General features: G+C 32.0%; 1 protein-coding gene across 1 annotated transcript in view; it reads right to left on the reverse strand.

Moving 5' to 3' along the window:
* Positions 1–364: 364 nt before the first annotated feature.
* COL11A1 (collagen type XI alpha 1 chain) overlaps positions 365–26618 on the reverse strand; it is a 196683-nt gene continuing 170429 nt past the window's right edge. The window contains exons 56-68 of the mRNA XM_032619652.1: positions 21669–21722; positions 21424–21531; positions 20898–20951; positions 14110–14163; positions 13115–13222; positions 12569–12622; positions 12429–12464; positions 12281–12334; positions 10520–10769; positions 7503–7615; positions 5993–6061; positions 3344–3577; positions 365–2073 (exon numbers count right to left, since the gene is read on the reverse strand). Of these exons, the coding sequence (XP_032475543.1) occupies positions 1927–2073; positions 3344–3577; positions 5993–6061; positions 7503–7615; positions 10520–10769; positions 12281–12334; positions 12429–12464; positions 12569–12622; positions 13115–13222; positions 14110–14163; positions 20898–20951; positions 21424–21531; positions 21669–21722 (1335 nt within the window). The 3' untranslated portion in view covers positions 365–1926. The remainder of the gene's footprint in view (positions 2074–3343; positions 3578–5992; positions 6062–7502; positions 7616–10519; positions 10770–12280; positions 12335–12428; positions 12465–12568; positions 12623–13114; positions 13223–14109; positions 14164–20897; positions 20952–21423; positions 21532–21668; positions 21723–26618) is intronic.

The raw sequence follows: 26618 nt of genomic DNA on the forward strand, positions 1-26618 counted from the left end.
ACTCCTCTTGATAGACAATATTATTTTATGTATGATGTAGAAATTATATTTCAAATAAAAGTTCTGGAAATTCTTTTAATGCTGAAATTGTGAACATATGTTTGAGACTTTGTAAAACATTTAATTATGAAAGACATTTCTTTGAAATTTTAAATATACCCTATCTTTATTTTGTTAATAAAGTATTACCATGTGGTGTTTTTATTTTAGAAATGTGGAGAATTTAAACAGCTAATCTCTGAAGGATAATATTCTTTTTCAAAAGTGTAAAACTATTCTAACCTGGATGGTCAAGAAACAAAACTGAAAGCCTTTTCTGCAATAGAGAGTAATTTAAAACATGTTTAAGAAAGAGAATGACCAATCCAGGTAGACAAGACTTGAGTTTATTTATACGATTCATATCTCCCTTCTTGAAAGGACATTTACAAACTTGACTTCAAAAATAAAAGAACTTCTGAATGACAAATGTTCACGTTTTAATTTCAATATTACAGGTATGTTCTTTTGTGATAAATTATCAGTTGAAAATGTTCCAGTGAAATCTGCTATCAATTAACTTAACACTTCATATAAGAAATAATAAAACATTTATTTTCAAGTCTTACATATATTACTTAAAATAGATACAAAGTTCAGTGTGTAATTTAAAAATTTCACTGCTATTTCAAGCTACCTGAAAGAAAATGCTTTAGTGGAAAAAAATGTTTTGATTGTTTTTACTAAGTATGACTTTTAAAACAAGCACTGTTAGTAACAGTCCACCCATATGTTATTTAGCAATTAGGTAGGTCAAATAATGCATGATATTATCTTGAAAGAAAAGAAATAATAGTTGTTGGGCAGGTGCAGGTCAAATAATATTTGGAGACTATTATAATATGCAACTTAGAATCAAATTCAAGAAATTGATTAAAATATAACATTGAACAAATTCATAAATAATTGTTTAGTTTCCATCTTTTAATATTAACCTCACTGGTTGAAGCACACTGAAGACAATAAGATAAGGTAGTAAAAAAACTGTACATCTGATTGATTGCTTGATGGAGGCATCAATTTGTTAAAACAGCTTCTCATACATATTTTCCTGTCCAAAAATATAAACTTGCTTATTTTCCACATATACAAGTATCCTGTGAAATCCTGGACTCTGAAAAGAAAAAGGTTGAGGTATAGCATTGAATAAAGCATCAAAATGTATGATGTTTTTGGCTGAAATTCAGCAAAATTACGAACAGTAGAGAAGAGTTGATCGGAGTGTGCTTCCAAAAGTCTTCCAGGTTTTGCCCTCTGAGAAATTTGTTGGCGACATCAAATAATTGAACTCTTCAACATCAATATATACAAAGGCATTTTATTATTCATCAAAGAAAGGGAATTAGAGTCATCAGAAATTGCAACTTTATTTTTTCATGATACATGCATTTATTGCCATCATAGTTCTGCAGTTGTCATAAAATTAGAGTCAGATGGAATTCAGAGACACATGCAAGTTTTGGAAATGGACACATAGATAACAGTATAGAACTGTACATAAAATAATTACAATTTATTAAACACACTGTTTTAGCACATCCTTGATGGATGGGAATGAGCACCATGTCTTTTATGAATATATATTTTTCTCTTTTTTTTTTCTACAGCACCAAAGAAATCCAAATAGGAAAAGAAGAGATGAAAATCGGGAATCAAGAATAAGGTCTGTTTCCATCTTAGCCACACTATCTTATACTTTTATGATTTTCAAAGCTTTTTTCATGTGATTCTGCTCCCACAAGGGCATCGATATTTCCTAATTGGTACATATATACGTAGCAAGTTATTTTCTACACCATTCTTATTCAAAACTTGCATGTGGCATAAAATGGGTTGGTGGCACCAAGGTATATTTTCTGTTGATTTCATATGTTCTTTGTCCTAATCTTAGCCAAGAAAACAAACAGGACCAACTTCAAATCCAAACTTCTGATTCTGATCACCAAAGTCATTGATCATTACATCAACGATAGGTACTTGGTCAATTTTTGGTGTATTGATTTCAATCACAGTCTTTTCATAGCCTTTTCTGGACTGTAAAGTTAAGCAGAAATAAAAAGTTATACAATCATTTTATATTTTTAAGATATGTTATTTTTTCTTAAGCTTCTGAGTGGACATAAGAAGGTAAGAAAGAAGAGAGTGGAAAACAAATTTGCCATTATCTTTGTAGTAATTACAATCTTCTTGTAATCAATCTTCAAGTAATCTTGTTATCACTGATGTCATATGTAGTTTTAAGTTTTGAAAGTTGACCTATTTAATACTTAGCCATAATTACTCAAGATAACGCTCTAATATACTGCACAGTTGGAGGGAATCTTACTAAACTGAAAAATACATTTTAACATGAAAACTGATATTGGTAGTGGGTCATACCCTTACATAAATAATATATCCTTACCATTATTATAATAATTCTATATGTATATATACACACACATAAATATATATGTATATATACACACAGACAAATTTGCTAAGAAAAATTTGAACGCAGTATAGGAATTATAATGCAAGAAGTCTAAAGCTGAAGCATTTCTATTGCTATGTATTAATTTTATGAATAATTATCAATACATTATATTGGGAAATCCTAAACGCTTTCTCCTTTTACATGCATTATGGTCTCTTCTTTGATCTATGTGTAACCTACTCACTTTGTTTATTTGTAATTGTGACTTCTCTTCACTCATCAGCTAAGACAATAAGCTTTTTAGGATGCTCTATTGGTCATTTACTCTTACGAAATTACCATATGTGTGAGAAAGACAGTTCCAGAGGATAAAAATAGCAAAATGATAATAACTGACCAAATTGTTGTAACATAGTACCAATAAGCATGCCCCTATAAGCAAAATACAGAGGTAAGAATTATCTATGGTATAAACAGTATAATGATGATTCCTTTATCTGTCATGTTAGAGTCATGAACTAAGGAGGCAAATGAAATAAGGCTCTTGATTTTTTTCTTTTTTTTCATTTCAGGAGTATCTAGCTGTAATAGTATTCAAATATCAGGAATAATTCCATAAAAATAACATACGATCCGAGACTACCTTCTGTTATGACTTTTAAAATGTGTCTATATGTATGTTTCAGAGATTCTGTGTCTCTGTGTGTGTTTGTGTGTGAATATTAGTGGTCTCTAATATACTGTACTTTAATATGTCAGTGTTAAGCATCAAATCTTAATAACAATTGACATCCACTTCATGACAGAAATCTGACCTAGGGCCAAAGTGGAATGGTTACACACTGCTTCTCACCTCTGTGAAAGAAGGCAAGCAGAGGTTATACTCACCGCACAGCCATCATATAAGGCTTTGATGTAAGGGTTGTTGTCATAGGACATCTCCTCATCATTCGATCCCAGGAACCGAAGTGCTTTGTCATAGCTTCCTGATGACACATCGTACCAGGCTGCTGACTGATGACAGCTGTAGGTGAAATTTTGCCGAGCAGAAGCAGTCAGCAGTTTCAGGAATGTCATTTGCACCATATTAATGGAATTGCCTTCCACATCTAAATATGAAAGCTGGGAATAAGAGAATAAAGAGACACATAAAGACTCTTTTACTCTTTTCTGTTGTAAAAGAATAAAATCACTGTCAACAGTGAACTGTGATCCCAGAAGCATGTGGATGCATCAATAGACCCATTTTCACTTAATGAAAGAAAGTATGCATTGAGAGTTAGAAGACCCAGATATAGGACTTTATGAAATCAGGATGTACTCCCACCTTAGGTACTGTCAGCAATACTTATTTTGGAAAAAAATCACTTTACTTCTGTATATACTTCAGTTTCCTAATCAGTCAGTAAGTATTACAAAAAATGCCTTTGTTTCCAAGAAATCTATCATTATATTTGTGTAACTTTTTTTTTGTCTGTTTTTTTTGTTGTTGTTGTTTGTTTGTTTTTGTGGTACACGGGCCTCTCACTGTTGTGGCCTCTCCTATTGCGGAGCACAGGCTCCAGACGCGCAGGCCCAGCGGCCATGGCTCACGGGCCCAGCCGCTCCGCGGCATGTGGGATCTTCCCAGACCGGGGCATAAACCCGTGTCCCCTGCATCGGCAGGTGGACTCTCAACCGCTGTGCCACCAGGGAAGCCCTACTTGTGTAACTTTTTAAATAATAGAGTGGTAATATAGTAAAAATGAAAACTGAGGAATCTCAGTGCAATGCAAATGTTCTATTTTTATGTTGTTTGATTTCACCTATTTTCCTAATGTATCTACTTGACAAATTTTTCAACATGTTCTTGAATTTTTCATTTTGGCGGCACAGTCTTCAAAGAGGTTTTTGGTCTTCTAATTTTCAGCACAGACCTGCTTGTTTGTCTGTTCTCGGATGATGTACTTATATTCATCATTGTATCACCAGCACCAAGCATATTGCCCAAGACACGCAAGTGAATATTTGTTGTTCAGGAAATACTTATTTTGTATTTAGAGCAGGAAAACAGTCTTAACTGCAAATTATTAAGAACTCATTTGTCAAACTCATAATTTGTTTTATTGGATATAAATAAACTATCTGGGATCAGCTGAAACATAAACCTATATTTAAAAAAAAATTAAGAAATTCGCCCAGATTATAGATTCACTCAATATAAAGGCAGTTATCTGTGACTTTCCTCCTTTTTGTTGATTCTACTTAATTCTTACTGATTAACAGTTCAGATGATGAGGATCCTTGAGAGGTTGGAGAAAAAAAAAAAAACAACAACAACTGGGAAATCCACTCTAAGGAAAACAAAACAAAACAGCAAAAAATAAAACCACACACAGAGTTCTATCTGTGCATGTATCTTTATCTCATACAAAGATACAAATGTAACATGGATATTTAATATGTGACTGGAAGACTGAACTAGACAGTTACGTCAAGTGGAGAACTTCACTAATATGAGTAGGTTCTTATAGGATAATAACTGTGTAAATAGTCATCAATGGAAAATAATACCTTTTTTAAATAATGTTAAGCTATTGAATAATTATCTGAATAACTGAAAAACATTCATTTAAATACATTATAATTAACATTTTAAACACATATATATTTTTAAACAGCTTTTAAATGCAAATTTAGTTTTGGCATCCAATTTTAAAATCTCTATAGAATGATTGATCACGAACTGGTAATCGTATGGAAATATTTAAGTAAACTTGTGCTACAATACGTAAAAGGTCAGGTCAGTCAGTTAACTTTATTTCCAGATGTAACTATCGGAAAAAACATTTCACATTCCAAAAGTTCTTACTGAAATTGCAAACAAAGAATAAATTAGTTTTCAAGTATAGCAGAAGTGAAATAGGGTCAGAGATACTAAATAGACATTATATTTTCTATATCTGATATTTCTAACATAATCCATTTTTATGATATCTATCTCAGGTACTTAGGGAAATGCATACTTTATTTGATCTTAATATTTTAGTAAATTTAATATATTTCCATTTATTTTGATACAAAAATTTTAGACTTCTCTCTAAAATACCAAAGTGGTCTAAGAGGGAGGTGGGAGGAATTGGGAGATTGGAATTGACATATATACACTACTGATACTATGTATACAATAGATAACTATGAGAACCTACTGTATAGCATAGGGAACTCCACTCACTGCTCTGTGGTGACCCAAATGGGAAGGAAATCCAAAAAAAGAGGGGATATATGTATACATATAGCTGATTCACTTTGCTGTACAGTAGAAACTGACACAACATTGTAAAGCAGCTATACTCCAATAAAAATTAAAAAAAACAAAAAAACAGCCAAAGAAACACAAAGTGGTCTAAGATTTAGATAGAGCAAACTAGGGAATACATGGAATCCTGCTTTGTATAATTTAGACGTTCACAGTAAGGGTCTAGAGATTATATAATTTGAACTTGTATTATGTAAGAGCTTCAAAATAAACCACTTCATGCTGAGGTAATAACATACCAGTTTTCCTCTCTTAAATTCACTAAACCAGCTTCTTGGTTTCTCCTTTGGCCATGATGAAATTCTTACCTGTTGCAAAGGAACAGGAAAATTTGAAAGTAGGTTAAAATTATGAACTGTATTGTTTATGTATATATCAGTAATTTTCAGTAAGACTAGGATGCTAAAGTGTTTTTAAAATGGTCTATCCTGGATTATACAAGATAAGGTAAAAAGCAAAACTTGAGATAGATGTTGTGAATTCCAGTTTAGTGAAGACTGAGTCATTTTTTTTTCCTGTTTTCTTTAATTGCTCAAAAAGAAGGGGGTGGGAAATAACTTGGTAAAGGCATACTAAGGGTTGGCTGTAGGGGACATGGATGGAACTCTTAGGTAACCCCTTGCAAAGGAAACCCTCACAGTGCCAGTTGGCATCTGCCATCAAGGCAGATACCTTGAGTATTTCACAACCAAGGGAGGCATCCTGAAGCATCCAGCTAGTAACTCAGGGTGGGATGCTATGGAAAAGTCATTGGCAGGAAGCAAGCCCATTATTCCCTGCTGGAGAAAATGTTTAGAATCTTTTATAGATCTGAAATTATTGTTTTGCTTTACAAAGATCAGCAAAAATAAAGGTATATAAGCCTCACTAGGTATATAGGCCTCACTATAGGGAATTTGAGTAATCCTGTAAGGGGAAGCATTTCCATTTTCCCACATTTCTTTGTGGGTTAGAGGAGCTTTATTCTGCTTCCCCAAATGCAAAGTGTGGTTGGGAAACAGAAATTGCTTTGTCTCCTGCCCCTACTACCCATCCTTCACTTACAAACTAAATGTCTCTCCTAAAGAGACTACACACTTAAAGCTACTTCGTCTTAAGGAGTTTCCGTGCCTCTGCATGCCTACGCCACTTCCTAAGAAGAATGTGATTTACTAAAACAATACAAATAACGTCAAAATTTCCCACCTATAAAATGTTTGGAGAATGTAATTATACTAGTGAAAAATCTTTCCTTATATTAATAATTTGCCTGTAGCTTTAAAGATAGAGCTCACATGTATTAATACTGCTAGGTGAAAATCAAGGAATGTGTTTGAAGAAACTAAACATTTAAAACGTACAAAAGTGCAGGGAATACTCTTATTTTATGTGAAAGAATCATTCTTTATAAAATTGTGTATTTTGAGCATAATATACAGCTGTGAGTTCTACCACGTGGTAATTGGAAAGAATACTACGCATGCACTAAAATCTGAGAATCAGCTGTGCTGTGTCATGGAAAGCCATAGAATTTTAGAGAGCAAACAGGTGCATAAAGAATACATCTGGGTAAAAAATAAGAAAAGAAGTATTTGTCAACTCTGTCACTTTGGTGTCTTACTCATATTTATGCAAATGAAATGCTCTAATTACCCTGTAAGAAAAGCAGATAAATGAAAATATGACAGTAAAATTTTCCTGTTTAGTTCAATATTGCAAAAACATGGCAGGAACTGTCAACAGTCACCACCAAAACAGATTGGTACTTACTCCCTCTGACTTTCTGTCTGGATAAATGCAAGTCTCACCACCAGAAGTGAAATTACAGTAAACTTTGAAGGAATCTCCTGAGCAACCTTGGTTAGGATCAATCCAATATTCACCTGCAAGTAGGAAAGAATATGTCATATACAAATACATTTATACCCAAAACTGAATACATTATATACCAAATTTTATTAGAGAAATAAGGAAAAATGAATATACATTCATCTTTTTCCACATGAATCACTTTTATGTTTTTGGTCATATTGAGGTACATGTTTGAATACTTAAAGAGCAACCCTTTGTCTTTGCCAAATGCTCCCATACGCTCTGCCTGGAACTTCCTTTTTTTTAAATCTTAGCATGCCTATTACTTTTAGGTTTCAGCTTAAATGCCACCTCCTCAAATATTAACATTCTCTTATCCATGTGTAATAAATTGCAAGTACATTAGGATGAGATACACCTGACTCTAAATACCATATGTATTATTTACTACTTAGGTAATCTGAGTATAATAATCAATATATTTTTCCTTGATTTATTTATCTGTAATGATGGAGGTGAGAGTATCCACTTAGCCTCAAGTATCATAATTTTGCATTACTTTACAGGAAAAACTTCATGCAGTAAGTGCACTCCCCCTTTGAATGGGCTCCTAAGAAGAAAGTCTATTTTATATATTTAAATGCAGTTTGCTATTAATTCTATTATCTAAATGGTACAGAACAAATTTTATCATGTGAATGACCATGACGATTAATTTGGTGTTAGGTGAGTAAAGATGGTAAGTAGTGGGCTGACAAAATGTTATCCCTTAAGTAATAGACAATGGAGCTTTTATTAAACAAGAATTATTGGGATACAGACTTGATATACATGTGATGATTACTTTGCTTTCCTCTTACCATTTTTCATGCTGCCACTTCATTTCAAATATGAATTTGAATTATGTCAATCCACTGATTGTGAACTTTGAACAACTTAAAAGCTCCAAGTGCTTAGCTTAGTACTGGAACTCCTGAAAATCTAATGCCAGTTTGCTTTTTGAAATAAATTCTTTAACAAAAAATTTACACTTTTTCTGATCGCGCCACTTATAAGTTCACATCTGGAACAAATTGAAATTCACAGGAAAAATTTATAAAAGAAAATAAAAATCATCAAAGATTTTACCAACTGGAATAGCCATTCTTAATCTTTGATATTTCTTAGGGTTTTAAAGAATATATAATTTTTAATTATATGGTAAGCATTATTTTTATCTTGTCTTATTCAGTCAACATTGTTACTAAATATTCTTTCAAATAACATACACTTAATTACTAAGATACCTTTATGGCTTCATGCCATTTCAGCTTGCAAAAGATTTCATAGGAACCCTCTAATTTTGGAGAGCAGAGGAAATCTGTATCTGTCATAATTTGCTATTATAAATATTTATGGTTTACCTGTCTGCATCATTACACAATAGTAGCCCGAGGGCATTATTCTTTATATTTATCTGTGAATCTCTGCATGAATAACAGTGCCTGGCACCAATAAGTTAATAAATAAACATTTAATTGTAATTAATTAAAATTTAATTAATTAAAGAATTAATAAAGCTAGTTAATATATGGAAAACACAGGGAACTATAGTCCATAGTGAGCTTTCCATCCCCAAAATTTACAAAATTTTTTTCTTGACTGCTCAGGTTCTAATTAATCACATGTTGTTTTATATTGTCAGTACAGGCTGTCATCTTTTACATTTGATTTTCAGTCACATATGTATGACTATATTAGCTAGATCAGAAGTTTGGGTCATTCTCCCTATAACTCACTGAATTACTGTGAAACTAAATGTATCTTTTTCAAATAAATATATTATAAATTTGAATACATTTGATAGCAGTTTGTAAAGCACCCTTAATAATTAACTGTGTTTTCCTTTTAACGGACCGTGCTTAAGATAGGAGATTTTTTCTTTTTCTTTTCTTTTTTTTCCCCGGTACGTGGGCCTCTCACTGTTGTGGCCTCTCCTGTTGCGGAGCACAGCCAGACGCGCAGGCTCAGCGGCCATGGCTCACAGGCCTAGCTGCTCCGCGAAATGTGGGATCTTCCCAGACCGGGGCAAGAACCCTTGTCCCCTGCACCGGCAGGCGGACTCTCAACCACTGCATCACCAGGGAAGCCCAAGATAGGAGACTTTAAGACATTCTTTGTCATAAAAAATGTCTCTTCCTGAATTGCGTGAAACTTTTCTATCTATACTGAGTTATTTAGATCTCAGTTACAACATTCATTATGTGATCGATAGTGGGAAATAATGTAGTCCCACAAGTAAACAGAGTGGCAAAGTGTTTCCACATAAAGTGGGAGATTTAAAATCAGATATAGATCTGCCCCGTTAGTTTAGTATTGTGTGAGTTAGTCACTTAACTTAGGATACTTGGAACTCTTTCCTTCTCAGAATAGGTATGTAAAAGTTTTGTCAAATAATAGGTATAGAAAATTATCCTGATTATTATTACAAATAAATTGTTCACAGTTGTTCTGGTATTCATGGATCAGTGAAATAAATTTTTGCCTCAAACTATCCTAATTCTTAAATATTCTGTTCAAATCATTGCTAAACTGATAGGTCACATATGATTCAGTTATGCTATTTAATCATTAATGCAAAGTAAGTTAGGATATAGGATATAAATATAGTAGCATGCACATATGTGTACACATATCAAACCCATTCTGTGATGGTTATTACAAGGCAAATTACATTTGTGTTATCTATAATCATCCAAAATGAACTTGTCATAATTTAATGAAACCTTGCTTAACAAGACAAAGATTTTCCAGAGCAGACCTTGTTTTAACAGTGTAAATAACTTTTTCTGTCTACAAGATTGGAATTAATAATCGTTCACTCTCGTTTTATTTAGAGACTATATTAAACATTTAACTAGGATTAATGAGCTGACAATGCACCTTGGTAACTTAGAGGCTCAGTGCATTTGCTTGGTCATGCATTATTAACATACCATCTGGGAAGTCAGGATGGCTGAGCTGCAGATCTTTGCAAGTTCGGGCTGGGTTGGTCTGTGTACCCATTGGAAACTTCATATGCTCAATGTCTTGTTTCAAGGAATTGAGGGAACCAAATATTTCCTCCATTCCATCAGTGTAATCCAGAATATTATCACCTGCATCTGATTGGATGCTTTCTGTATGTCTTCTTGTTTTTTTGGGTGACAAGATTGGTAAAGGCTGTATGACTTCACCCGGTGGACCCTGTAAAAGAGATGGATGTGCATGTAACTGTTTCCTAAGGTAAAATATTCTGCAGATATTAGTTATTACTGTTGTTATTGTTATAAGAACTTATAGTTTGTTTAACTTTTCACTGTTTTCCCTAGTTTCGATGTTTTCTCTAATTGCTAAAATACATGTATTATGTACATATATCTCTTTATACATAAACTTTGTGAATTCTTTTAAAAACAATCTAGTGGAGATATTGAGGTAGGCACAAAATTCAGATGATTTCTGGACCTTTTTATATACATGTAACATAGCACAGATTTGTGTGTACATATGTTATATCCATTACTTTCTTATATATTAATTAGTCCTTATTCACATGTCCTATCTCTGCAACTAGATTTTAATCTCTGAAGCTTAAAACAATAATTTAAAGTTCTTGTGCTATATAATGAGTTGTCTATCGTGCTTGAAAATAATTCATATCATGTTTAAAAATACACATTAGCTGGTTCCAAACATCTATAACTTTATAAATAAACAAAATTAAAGGAAGTGCAATCATACTTGAATTTATATATGTGTAAGAGTAGAACTACACCAAATAGTTAATCTGTATTTTTATGGATTGAACTGTGTCCCATAAAAATCCATATGTGGAAGTCCTAAGCTGCAGTAACTCAGAGGAAGACCTTATTTAGAAATGAGGTGGGTGTAGATATAATTAATAAAGTGAAATGAGGGCATAAGGGTGGGTCCTCTTCCAATATGACAGGTATCCTTCTAAAATAAAAAAATCTGGGCACAGAGATACACATAGACAGAAGACCATGTGTGGAGACACAAGGAGAAGAGAGCCATCTACAAGCCAAGGAGAGAAGTCTCAAACAGATGTTTACCCCACACCCCTCAGAAGAAACCAATGCAGCTGACACTTTGATCTAAGACTTCTGGCTTCTAGAACTATTAGATAATACATTTCTATTATTTGAGCCATGTGGTACTTTGTTATTGCCATCCTAGCAAACTAATACACATATAACTTGGAAACAAGTTCAAGAAGGAAGCCTCAAATTTTTTCACATGGATCTAACAGGCTTGTGTGAAGCCTGGAAAATGTCAGTGCTAAAAAAAGTAGTAACTATTATCATTGCTTTTATTATTATCATTATATGCAGTAGGAAAAAAATGTCAAGCATCTGAACTTTTGTTTTTATTCCTAGTCAGGTATTAATGTATCTTTGTGGCATACAACCAGTTGCTTTCATGAAAATGTGACATGAAAAATATATGATTTTCTTGAAAAACTAATAAAGGCAAGATTATTACAATAGTTAAGGTATCTTTACATTCAAAGAGTGAAGCCAATTAAAAGACAAGTGTTGGCATGTAGACCTGAGTACTTAAGGTAGTTGCTATTTCCTAGAAAATCAGCACTTTGACAGAATATGCTTTTTAATCCTTCTTCTAAATTCAGAGAAATCACTGGCAGTCTCAGGATGCTAGCTGTCAGAATATCACGCTTTTTACCATGCACTTACCGGAGGCCCAGGAGGCCCTGGAAGACCACTGTCACCCTTCTGGCCAGCAGGTCCCTGTTAGAAAGAATAAGGAACAACATAAATAGAGAACAAAGCATTTGAGTAGGTGTCACTGAAAAATTTAGATGCCAAAGAGAAAGGTACTTACGGTAGAGCCTTTGGTACCCTTTGAACCTTGAGGACCCTGGAAAATGCAAAGGCAAAAGTACACATAAAAATCTGGATAATGAGCATCTCTTTGGTATATTTATAAGTTTACTTTATAAAATTCTTTTGTTTTGTACTTACTGGTAAGCCTGGAGGACCAGGTGGACCTATGGGACCAGCAGGGCCTGGAATACCCTACAGAGAGAATCATCCAAATTAAAGAGTTTTTCTCAGCGATTCCATTTTCATATGTTGCATAACAACACACATTGCAAAATTTAGACAATGAAAAAATACATAAGAATGGCCTAAAATTTTCCATCGTGAATCTAAGAAATAACTTTTGCAAGATGAGCTGTATTTTTGTCCATTTTGCTGCAATGTCTCCCTCTCTACGCATATGTCTTTACATTCCTGCAGCCTTCAGAATAATGATTTGTATGTGTTGGGGATTCAATAAATGTTTGTGTAATTACATATTGAACTATAATTTTTATGGTTTCTAACTTAAGTCATATTTTTATTTATTTACTCTAAGGTTAAATAAATTTCTTTTTGAAAACACCATTGACTTAAGGAGATTAAGAGGCTCTAAATTACTTCCTAGGTCATGTTTAAAGGAATGTCTGCAGGTGTGTGAGTGTATGATTGGAAAGGAGTAGGAAAATAATTTATATCTTTACTCACTCCATCCCCTTTTACTCCTGGAGAGCCTTGAGTTCCAGGCAGTCCTCTGTCACCCTTTTCACCTTGTTCTCCTGGAGGACCAATCAGGCCAATTAAACCAGGATGTCCCTTTGAAAGGCAAAGAAATTTTAACAACATATAAATTACAAACATATATTAAATTATAGTCATAAAATAATTGCATGTTAAATTTATGAAACATAAGAGTAAAAAATTAGATAAAAACTTTAACCCTTTCTGAATGAAATATAGGATTTAGAACCTCTTTCCCCTCACCTAACAGGATCATTTACTGATTACATTAAGTGAGACCTTTATTAAGGGTTGGGAATATTATTGAAAAAATTTTTTCTAAAAATATCCCCTTCAGTGTTACATTTACTTAAAGGGAATTCCTTCAACTAAAAGATTAATAATGACTACATATAATATTGGTGAAACAAACAACTGAAAATTCATTATTTTAAAAAGCATCTTATTTTATATGAAATTATTTCTATCCTTCACAAATTTTGCAGCATTTTGCAGCACATTTAAAGCTTTAAAAGTAGTTTTAAAAATATTAATGCCATTCTAAAAATGTTTTATTTTCTTTAATTATTTGGTGCAACAGAGCATACATATCTTTCAAATCATCTGAAAGATAGTCTAGTTTAAACTTTTCTTTTCATGTTTAAAAACATAAAAAATGACCTTTTTTTATTCTGTTTATTTTCTGAATAGTTATTTTAGTATAACCATATGCTTTCTCCATATGGTTCCTACAAAGGAACATTGAGAAATATAACACTGAATTCTGGTACATTTTTCACTATTACTTTGTATATTTTCTCTTTTCTAAATTCATCTTGGAAGCTAAGGACTGATAACTTTTTCCTTGGTTAGGATGATAAAGGTATTCCTTGAAATTTCCTTTTGAGTGATATTAGTCTGCAACATTATTGTCTCTGCTATTAAGAAATCAACATTGTAATAACACATTCTTTTATTCTCACCTTCTCACCCTTGGAGCCAGGGTCACCTTTGAGACCAGGTAAGCCAGGAGGTCCCTAAATAATAAACATACATAGAGTAGTTACAAATTAGAGAATCATATTATTATCCACTGGGCAAGTTGGTTTCGATAGTATGATAGGGTTCAAAATTAATAATGACCACTGTTTATTTTTCAGTATTCTAAATAATTTTATGTGTTTAAAACTCTACAGTTTGATAGTTAACCATAATAATAAAACATAATATTGATAAGTTTGATTAAATAAATATGAAGTTAGAAATAGGGCATGATTTATATGGTTTTTCAGTTGAAAGAAAAGATGCATTTTTAATTACACTAATTTTAGAAGAAGAGGTTTCCAAGTTATACATTCATTTAATTGAATATTTCTCTGTTAAACACATTCAAAGGTTACAATATTTCCAGTAAAATTTAAAGGAAAAAAGCTCAATAAACTTTTGACCGTCAACTGACCATTGTTAATCATTTTTCTTAAATAAACTCCCAAGATACTATTTTTAGCTGTAATTTCTGAATTGAATCTCTTAACTAAATGATTTGTAAATGTAAAGATAAGATAATTTACTTTTCTCATATTATTGGACCTGTATTTTAATTATTTAATCCTTTTTATATTCCAAGGATAAGGCATTTATCCATTTAGGCTAAATTATATTTTAATGAAAATTATGGCATGATTTTAGCAACTAACTCTTAGTCTTGGTCCCTACTCATGAAAATATTCATAATGATGACTTTTAAACAGACTTCTAAATATAAAAACTAGTGTACTCCAAATTGAAGGCAACACAAAATAAGATCCTTATTCTGAAATTACAACAAGTTGCTATGCAGGCAACAGATTCAGTCAGAAAAAATGTAACTGACAGATGGTTTATAAGATTGTGACTGATGAAAACAGGGCCCAGATAATACCACCACACATGAGTCACTACTGCCTACAACAAGTACCGCATCAAGAAACAAAGACAAAATATGAGTTTTCTCTATGAGTTTGAATTATATAGACTGAATTGAACTATTTGAATTATAATTTTAATAATGATTTTAACATGGCACTTAGTAATCAAATTGTTTTAATTTTTACCAAGCTATATGATTAGTCTTTACTATAGTATGTTCCACAAGGCTACCACAAGTAATTTTTTCCCCCTCTACCTAGACACTTTTGAGTCTTCAGTGTGAAAGAGCATATTGAGTCTCAGTCCATCATTTTTGTGAATTTAATATATTAAAAGCCATGGATTAATCCAAGAAGCATGATGTAATTTTAAAAGTATGGGTTCAGAATACAATAGATTGGGGTAGAAGCCTGCTTCTCTTATCAGCAATTTAAATTAGCTAACCAAAGAGAACTTCAGTTCTCTCATCTGTAAACAAAGGATTATAATTCCTGTCTCAAGGGGCTACTGTGAGATTGTGTAGATGAGCGCTTTCCATTCCTTAGTTTCTCAAGTCTACTCCTCAAACTGAAGTCCTTAATATCAGAGGAAGGTAAGAATAGTGTTAGTATAAGTTAGTCCTGTGTATCAATAGTATTTTGGACTGTTACCAGAAATATTTATATTTGTTTTAATTCATGAATGAATTTGAAATTCTATAAATATTGATATAAAAGTGAACAATTTCCCTACATCATTCTATTAACAATAGATAAATTATTTTTGTAGAAATTATGTGCAATTTAAATGTAAATGTGCCTAATAATATTCTAGTAAGAAGAAAATTATTAATCCTCAGATATAAGTTTATATCAATTCAGTTTAGATTCTCTTTTGTATAAATATAAACAATCCTGTCACTTTGTTAAATCTCTTGTAGACAAAAAGGAGACTACAAAGAAATTACCAAATTTACTTTCAGGAACATTCTAAGGCTAGGTTTTTTTTTTTTTTTTTTTTTTTTTTTTTTGCGGTACGCGGGCCTCTCACTGCTGTGGCCTCTCCCATTGCGGGGCACAGGCTCCAGACGCACAGACTCAGCGGCCATGGCTCACGGGCCCAGCCGCTCCGCGGCACGTGGGATCCTCCCGGACCGGGGCACGAACCCGCGTCCCCTGCATTGGCAGGTAGACGCTCAACCACTGCGCCACCAGGGAAGCCCCTAAGGCTAGGTTTTAACACTGGACTTTCATCTCATTTGCTAACACTATATCAGAGTGGATGATCTCAAAGTTTGATCCTCAGACCAGCAGCCTTAGCATCATTTGTGAACATATTAGCAAAGCAAATTCATAGGCATCATCCAGACTAACTGAATCTGAAATTCTGGAGTTACAGATCAGAAATCTGTTTCACAGGTTTGTTACTCATTAAGGTCTGAGAAACATGGCTCTGTGGCATTAAGTCCCATATCTGTTAAATCAATATGAAAATCAGAACAGCATAAAGGATGTCATTTATTTTAAAATAAAAACATTACCTATTTAGTATTATTTGTTTAATAATTTTAAAATTAAGTAAGTATATTTTTCACCTACTTTTTCTCATCTCATCAGAAAGGTTTGGTGAATTATTGGTTAGGAAAATAATGCTGTCTGATAGCACAATTTTAAAGGAATAATATAAATGAATAATAGAAATAATAAAATAATTCCTTGAGGTCATGTGACCATCAGGATAGATGCCAAACATTCTATATGTTAGAACAAGTGGGCATAAAAAAGCATGAAAAGATAGTTCTAATAAATATGTAATTGCATGAAAGAACCATATACCTGTACCAGTAGCAAAAACCATTTAAAAATATTGGTTAAAATTGACATATGTCAGTTAAAAGTAAATACATTCTTTAGATTGAAAACACAAAACTATTAAAGAGGGCAGATTTTTTTTCTTTCCTTACTTCTTATTTTACATTCAAACTCTTTCTGGTATGTGATACACTTTACAGAAATTTTGCTGTTAAGTGGGAGAACTAATAGGAATGTCATTTGCTGGGCATCAATATTCCAAATACTGTTTCATTCAGCGTCTCAGGTCTACCACTCATTAGTTGGGTAATCTTGGATCTGTTCCTTTTTATCTCAGAGCTTTATTTATAAAGGTGTTCTAATAATAACTGTGTCAGAGAATCGTGATAATGGAAGAAAAACCAGGCTTACAAAAGTACTGCATATAGTGAAGTGTAATGTAAATTATTGTTATTTGTTTCTGATGTGCCACAGATAGTTATTAATCAGCTTTCTCATCACATTCTAATAGTAAAAGCTAAAATGGCAAAAAAGAAGAAATAATGTGGATTCTAATTGCTCGGGGGTAATGGGAAACATACTAGACATTTTTTGTGTTTGTAATGCATTTAAAATCATTTCTATAAATATTATTCAGGAAGGAGTTAAAGGAAAAGAGTGTTAATTCCTCTAAGCTAATAATCTCATAAAATTGTGAACTATATCTAAGGAGGCATTAGCCAAGTGAAATCAGTTTATTATCATTTTCATCAGTTAGAAATAGAAATTGGTAAAGCTATGATGTTGACAGCAGTTATAAATAACCCTCTGAACCTGGACCATATCAAAAATATCAACTCTGCATATAAAAATATTATTTCAGGTATACATATTTTCTATTTCCTCTTAGGATATTGTAAATTGAAAAACCCTACGGAAATACATAATTCATAAGTAATAAAGTGAAAAGGAAAACAGGGATGATACATTCATAAGTGTCTAGAATACACAATCAAATATGTTCCCCTGCTGTATTATGCTGTACAGAATATTTGCTTTGCAATGCATCTCAAAATTCTAATGCATTGAAGTTTAAAGAAAATGCAGATCCTACTGTTTATTTAGAATGTAGTATTGTAAAATAACGTTTAATTTGGTGAAAGACAAATGCTTTGTAGTTTAAACCTGCTTAATCATTATGGAATGCTACACATCTCAAATCTTTTTACAGGTAAGTTAAATGTAGCATTTAAAAAATCAAAATATAATTCAGTAACCCATCCTACCATTTATTCACACACTTATGGTTTAACAAATAATGTTATCAGATATTTTACTTATCAGTATGTGAAAAGAATTAATGTATGATAATAGTAAGGTAAAATTGTCTGAAGATAAATACTGAACAATTTTTCAGCTACATTGGAACAAATAGGTTCTTAAAATGAAAGATTATGAAACAAAACAAAATAAAAGCTTAAAACTAAAATAGATGCTAATTGTGTCTTCAAAAAATAAAATAAAAATTAATTTTAAATGATTAAATCATGCTTATTTTGACTATGCAGCAGAGGAGAGAATGTAGCAACCATTACCGTTCTCTTTAAAACACTCAATTTTATTCCCATCTGATTTTTGCTATTTCCTAAAAAAAAAAACACCCCAGCAGTTCAACTTTAAAAATCCTCATATAAAATTCTTTATACAATCTCATCATTGTCCTTAGCTTTCTTTTAGATTTCACACGTACTGTTTTATTCTCAGTTCCATATGATTCTGAATATTTATCTGTATATAAAATTCATGCATATGTAGAAGTTTAATTTTTGCCATGAGAAATATCTAAATTTTGAATTAAAAAGTAAATATTGTACCATATCTAAACTCTAGCAGAGTTGATCATATAGAGTGGTCAGACACCAAATATCACCTTTAGAGTTTTAACCGGTGTTTGTTTCCCTCTAGCCCAAAGAATTTCTAATCCAAATGTTAATATAAAGTTGTTAAACTGTTACTTATATAGCAAATGGTCTAAGTTGTTCTTTTGTTTGTTTGTTTTGTTTTTTAGACATAGCTCATCTAATTAACATATGAACCCCATGGGGTAAAAGATATTAATATCCCCATTTAATTCATTTTAACTTCATAATATTCTATAAGATCGATGCTATTCAAATTCTCATTTTACAGATGAGAAACCTAAGGCTTAAAAAAATTGAATAACTTACTTAAAACTTATTCAGCAAGCAGGTAGTAGTGCTCATTTTTGAAACCAGGGTTCTTGGGTTGAGAGGTGATGACCTTAACCAGTAATCACGATATGCTACTTCTCACTCTAATACAAAATTGCCTACTAAAATAAGTACCAGTATTTCTTAGCTGAGCTGAAAAGTTCACTAAATTGCCATAAATGCATCCTGAAGATGATTTCTCCACCAAACCTCATCTCCTGTAGACCAAGTAGCATTTTCATTAAAATTAGACAGCACAATCAAGCTATTTGATAGTATGAAAAAACTACAATAGATTTGCATTCTAAGTACTCTCTGATAAAACAAGCAGCCAGAGAAAGAAATGGCACCCATGTTGCTCAATTCTGATGCTTTCCATTTCACTGTGGAAAAGGATGTGAGTTGTTTATTTAGCTTCTTGCTCTGTAAACCCACATCTACCTAAGATTCAGAAATATAAACTTTTGCAAACCAGAATCAGGTGGTATGTCTGATGGTTTTATTTTTAATATTAGCTGAAGGAAGTCTCCAGCTTGATGCTTTCTTTTTATTTCATCTGGAGAAAGGTCAGAATACTTATTGGAAAAATATGTAATAACAAGAAAAAAAATCTTTGGCAAATTTTAGGGTGATAGTAAGGTGAAGTATTTTTTTTCCCTAGGCTATGACTTTGTACAGTTAGGAATTTAACATATCTAAGAAGAATATTCCCTAAATAGTGATGCAGACATGGAACCGATGATCCTACTTTTGTCAAGTCCCTGTTCCTATGTCAATGGGGAAATGTGCAGATTTGATAATCTCCTCAAAATTTGATAACTTTTATCCACTTATTAAAATAAGTGATCTTTAACTTTTCAGGGCAAGTTAAAAAAATAATCTCTGTAACACTTATGAAATATCTGGAATGTTAGAGGAAATTTTTGTGACATTTTTCCTAAAAGAATTGGTCAAGTTCTCCTGAATGATTAAGATTGCAAATCCTAGTTTCGATGGCTTTCTGAGCACATACATACCTCTGAGGTAGTTGATATACTCATAAAAAGAGGCAATTTTGTAAAATTTAAATTTCTGTATGGACAAATCTGACTATTTAAACCGATAAATATTACACTTGAATAGTGCTATATGTATTGGTTCTTGTTTTAATTAATCCCTTTACATATTACTATTTTGGACAATGAAGTTCAAATATCTCCACCATGAAATAGAATCTGTTACTTAGTAAGCAATAATTTTAAAGGCAAGACTTTGATTCTCACTTTCTGCCCTAATTTTGTAGCAAGAATAGCCTTGGCTCCTATAATAAACTCTATCTATGAGCCATATGCTGGTCAACTAAATGCTTTATTGCATTGCTCAAGTGTGTTGTTTGCATACACAGTTTATGAGAGTAACCAAGCTTTGGTGTTGTAACAATTATACCTCTCTTCATTCACGGGGGTAAATGCTTTATCTTTCAGCCCATATGACTCAAATTTATTTGGTGAAAGAATCACTGTATGCCTGTGCCAATGTTATTCTTTTAAATGAAGTGCCAGGAAACTAAGTGTAATTGCATGCATTTGGGGGAACTGTCCACATTTGGAAAAGAACTGTCTGGGCCATTAGTGGCATTTTATTCAGAATGGAAATTTTTTTTTCATCCATTGGACATAAGAAAGGAAAGATCTTCTGATCAAGGGCATATTTTCCAAATAACTTATCAGTTAGGATTACTTTTCTCTTTTTAGGTCTGAATAATACGCTTCCTTGAATACTGTACAGAATATAAACCAATTTATAAGACAAAATTTCAGGAATTCTAGCTTATAAATAATTTCATTTCTGGAATTCTAAACAGCAGAAAAAGGTGCTACTCACCATAGGACCAGGTGGCCCATCTTGGCCTGCAGCTCCAGGGAGACCTTGTTCTCCCTAAGGAAGAAGAAACATGATTGATTTTTTTAATTAACAAAAGCAGACATTTTTTTCTTTATTTTAATTTTGGTAATACGAAAAAGAAAGAAAGCAAACATCACCTATGAATTCCATCACATGGAGGACATCTACAAATATTGTAAGCAATTTTGGAGTCTTTTTACTTTCTGTATATGTGTCTACATGCACATACATACATACACATGGATGGATGGATGCGTGTATAAAAATTATACGTCTTTGAGATCTTAGGGTTTAGTTTTCTATTCTACCTTTAGAAGTTAGAATTTCACCATGAACTTATTAAATAAATGACATACTTAAATATTCTAAGGGTCTCTGACTTTATTACATAATATTTACTGCACACAATTTATAAAATAATGCTGACATAAATATTTTCATTCATAATTTTTCTTAGAAATAAGACATTATTTTCAAAATGACATCTTTCAGCACAGATGCTCACCACAGGGCCAGGGATGCCCCGAAGACCCTCTGGACCAGGCTTTCCGGCAGGTCCCTGAGGACCAACTGGGCCAGTTTTTCCTGGAGGACCTTCAGCTCCTGCTTCTCCCTGTTAGAAAATAAAATATGTGAATGCATTAATAATGAAAAAAGACATTTTATTATTTTATTAAAAGTACTGAAATAGATGTTGTCCAGCGTACACATTGAGTTTTTCAAGCATAATACCTGTTATGTATATTTTACCTTAGCACCTTTTTCACCCTGTCTTCCTTCTGCACCTGCAGCTCCAGGAGGACCCTGTAAACATAAAATTGCATTTAAAATATATATATAACATATAAAAGTAATGCAACTGAAGACTTATTTACAAATACCCCAGTTTAATTTGTAACAGAGTCTAATAAATTGTGAATTTCTATACAATTTAGTTTAAAACACTGAGAAAACTCAAAACTCTTTTTATGTACAAATTTTAGTTAGAATATTAAAAACAAATGAAGCACAGATTGAGCAGAATACAGAGAATCACATCATATCAATGTAAGGAAACAATAAAGATAAAAATGTTAAAGAAATGCTGATGATTCAGTCACTCTTAGTGTGTTAAATACTCAGATATCATTTATTTTGTTGTATAATTAGGAAGTAATTGAAGGTTTCAGATTTCACTTCCATCATTATATGTGTTTTTAAGATTGGCTCCTTTCTTAATCTTAGAAGATCCATATATTATACATTTTCATAAGATCATGTTCAAACTGGAAAAGTACAAAATTTAAAATCTTGTTGGTCAACAGATATTATATTTTCATTCTCTGGAACTGTGTAATTCACATAATTAACTGGTATAAAAAATCGTATGACTTTTTAAAACCTAGTATTAGAGAAAAAGCAGGAAAAAATCTTCACACTCCATGTCATTCAAAAACTTAAGATATTCTGGTATTTGCATAACTTTTGTATATCTGCATGAATTGCTATGGAGAAATGCTAATTATTATATATAAATTATATATATTTAAAGCTTTTCATAATACTGCTCTTTGTATATATATATATTTTTCCCCATCTTTGTGAGGTATCTGTCTCCTTATTTCTCTTTAGTTTTAGCTAAATAATTTAGCTAAATAAATAATTAATGATTAATAAATAATTAATCAATTATTAGTATTTTTGAACTTCAGTTCTTTCATCCATAAAATGTTATTAATAAGAATTCTCTTGCTATAGAATTGTTGTTAAATTTAAATAATGTAACACATGAAAAAATATTTCGTGAACTTCCAGTAGATCAGTATCAAATACAGGAATGGAATCTGAAGCTTAAGAGCCTAAAGCCAGGATTCAGACTTCCTGGATTCAAATCCTGGCTCTGCCATCAACAAGCTTTGTGATCTTTGGCAAGTTACACACCCTGTGAGTGATTCAGTTTACTTCTCTGCAAAATGTGTATTATAACAGTAGCTATCTCCCAGCATCATCATGAGAATTCAATGAGTTGGTAAATGTAAATGGTGTATAAAAGTACCTGAGACATAAAGAACACTACAAATGTTAGTTATTTTATTATTGTTACTAAAATTATTAGATATTGTTATTCTATATAAATTCTATTATTTTACCAATACTTTTCACCATGTTGGCAACCTAAGAGTCAGGTCAAACAAAACTGACTTTCAAAATACATTTATAGACACCATGTCAACAACTTACTTTTTTCCACACATCCTGTTTATAACACCTGAAAAATATGAACTCCATGTATGAAACTACTTGTTTTAACTAGAAAATTGAAAGTCAGCTAAACGATCCCGTAATATATAGTCAGATCTTGAAATCTGACATTCAAATTTCCTTCTTACATTCTCTTAGTCATTTGTGAAATATAAAACTTGACATTTCTAATCTTTGTAATAAACGTAGAAAGGAATCATTTACATTACATAACATATAATATTCAAGGTATCAAAGAAAACAACTATTTTTCAAGCTAGAAATATGCTATAATTCCCACTGTGTCTAAATTTTGTTCCTACTCATTATACTAGGTCATTGATATTTTCACTTATGGCGTCTCAGATCAACACAAGCAGGGCACTTTGTTTGATAGTCCAATACAATAAGAGTGCTTTTGGCCTCTTACTGTGGTGGGCTACACAATATATATAATAAATTCATTCTACGACATAAAAAATTTATAATTGTATTATAAAATATTTATTTAATTTCACTACTTAATTGATTTTTATTATTACTTAACAAACATTAAGATTCAATCTGAATCTTAACTGTGCTGAAAATTTCTACACAAGTTCAGACATAAGTATAGAAAGTTTAAAAAAGAAACAATGATCTCTAGGAAATTGTATTTCATTTTTCCCTAGACTCTCTTGTTTTCCACTTGTTTACTTCAATTTTTGTTATGAATTGTGCTCAAAATCATCAACTGAGATTGAGGTTGGAATTTGGGGAGAGTAGCAGAAACAGTGTTAATTGGTGAAAATAAGGAGAGACAGGATGACTTTCTCTCTTTCAGATGCTATATTAATATTCTAATGGTGGATACATGTTAGTCTTTCATATGGTCTTTTAAATCCACATTTGAAATGGGTATCAGGCACTTCATCAAACTCAGAGTTCTGTGAACTCATTTATTTCATAGAGGGTCAATGAATATATCATTAGTAATTATTTTCTCAATATCATCACTATAACTTCATATATTAGGCATTCATTGTGCCTCGACCCTAAGATAAGAAGTGCATAAATCCTGTAAGCAGTCTCTTGAGGCAGCAACAATTTATTAACAATAATATAGGCATTAAAACTTAAGTGTATCTGTTGAATTTCATACTATTTATGCAAGAGGATTTCTGTAGAGAAGCATAAGCTTCAAATATTTCTTAGCGTTAAAGAGTTGAGTCATTTTGGTGTGCAGATGGTAACTATACTTATTGTGGTGATTATTTTGTAATGTATAAAAAATACATTTTTGGTGTGATGGTTAAAGTATTCTTATTCAAACTGGGTAAAACAGCCATAATGACTATAATTTGGGGAATAGAAATTATGAGATTCAACTGAATAATGGGTTTTTCTTTATTCTATGAAGATTTTTCTGTAAACAAATGACATAAAGGTATGGGGTATTAACTTCAAGATTGCAATTACACATATGAACTTCATTGTAGAGAAGATTTATAAATATCTAGCTTTAGGAAAAACAAGTCATCAACTGTCTAAAATGTAATAAAAATATTGCTTTTACTGCAAGGGAGAAAAGAAAATCTGAGTTTGAAAAGCCTAGAGAATTAAACACAAGTAAACTATAACATGGCCACAAAATTGTAATTCAATAAAAAGTTTCTTCATCACAAAAGGATTTCTTCCCTCTTTGAATGAATGCCTGATGTTTATCATGCTGGAAATCCACATTAAATGGTTTTACTCTGTTCTTTATCTCATTTTTCCCATTTTCATTTATTCCTTATATTTTTTCCAGATGGCACAGATTTTTTTAAGAAAAACAGGATGAAAACAGGTGACACAATTTTTTTTAAGAGAATAGGAAGTTCCCTTTAAAAAAAACTAAACAACGCCTATGGACAAATTCTTGTTTTAGTCATTTCTTTCTCATATATCTGCATAAGCAGAGAGGCAAGGACTTAATATAGTGAATTACTTCCTGTACTATCATGAAGTAATGAGTGTTCTGATTGGAAAATGCCTTGCAAAACATGAAAATAAAATAAGCCTTGGTTAATTTTCCACCAGTAATCACTGTTACATGAGATTTTCCTTGCTATGAGAAATATACTTTATATAAAATACACAGTATAATCCTCTCTCCACTATTCACATTTTATAATATTATTCTACAATTTACCCATTCTTCCATACATGTTGCAAATAGTTAAGTCTTCCTTATATGCCAGAAATGTGCTGTGCATGGAGAATACAAAAAAAAAAAAAAAAAAAGTGAAACCCTAAGGAGTTCACAAAGTTTAGTTATGAAGGCAGACAACAAAATTAACAAATACAGTACATTGTAAAACACACAAAGATGAAGTAGGTGTACAAAATAAGTACACTGATCTAGTTAGGCAGTAGGGAAAGCTTTCCTAACAACCTAATATCTGATCTTAATCTTAGTGTGGGGAGATATGGGAGGGATGTTTCCTTCTAATCTGACCACCCACATTCATGCATAAAGGCATAGGGATGGAAAGAATACATATATTGTATATATGGGCATATATAGTAGGTTAAAGCTTCCTTTGTATTTCTATTACTTAATAATATTAGTTATTGTTTTAATTTTTATTGTAAATTTTCCTTTGGCAAATGAGATGGGACTTCTTAAAATTCCATTTAATATATGCATTTTCAGGTTAGGTTTAAATCTTTTTTTAAGATTTTTTAAATCTTTTTTTAAATCATCTCTAGATTTTTTTTCAGTAAAAGGGCTTTGAACTAGTTCTTGGTTTCAAACCGCTATGATAACCTGAGTATTAAAATTCCATGGCTTACTGATATAAACTGTACAATCTTCTAGTGCCTCAAGGAAATATACATTTATTCTCAAGTATTAAAATGCATGAGAGAATGTACATGTACTACAAATGTCATCTTAATTTCCCTACTTGTTCAATAACTGTTAGAATGTTGTTTCTCAGTATCACTGCCACTCGCAACATTCTGACCAATATTCTATTGGGAGGGTTTATTATCATTTATTTGTAAGAGTCATTCAAGGAAAAATACATTTCTATTCATTGCTACTTCTGCTATGAGATGCTATAGCAAAATTGTTATTGGTCCTTTTCTGTTGTTCCAATGTAGCAAAACAAAGGATAAAAGAAATGTTAATTTCCACAAAATACATACAAAGCTTACTTAAAATTATGCTTTCTAGATGAACTAAAGGGAAATAAATGGTAAGGCAATTCTGTATTCAATTAAGTCATAAGTGTGTAGATCAGATATTATAATTATTGTATAGGAATGTTTTTTGCTGTTTCCACAAGGGTGATATTAAATTGATTCCTGCATCAAAGACATTGCTGCCTGTTGGCTGAATGCAAAGGTTGGTGAAGACAGAATTCTCCTCATCAGCTACAATTCACAAAATTCACTCTGCATCATATCCCTTTACTCTCAGGAGCTTTGTGTTCACCCAGTGCATAAACAAAG

Source organism: Phocoena sinus, chromosome 1, assembly GCF_008692025.1.
Source record: "Phocoena sinus isolate mPhoSin1 chromosome 1, mPhoSin1.pri, whole genome shotgun sequence".
Lineage (NCBI taxonomy): Eukaryota > Metazoa > Chordata > Mammalia > Artiodactyla > Phocoenidae > Phocoena > Phocoena sinus.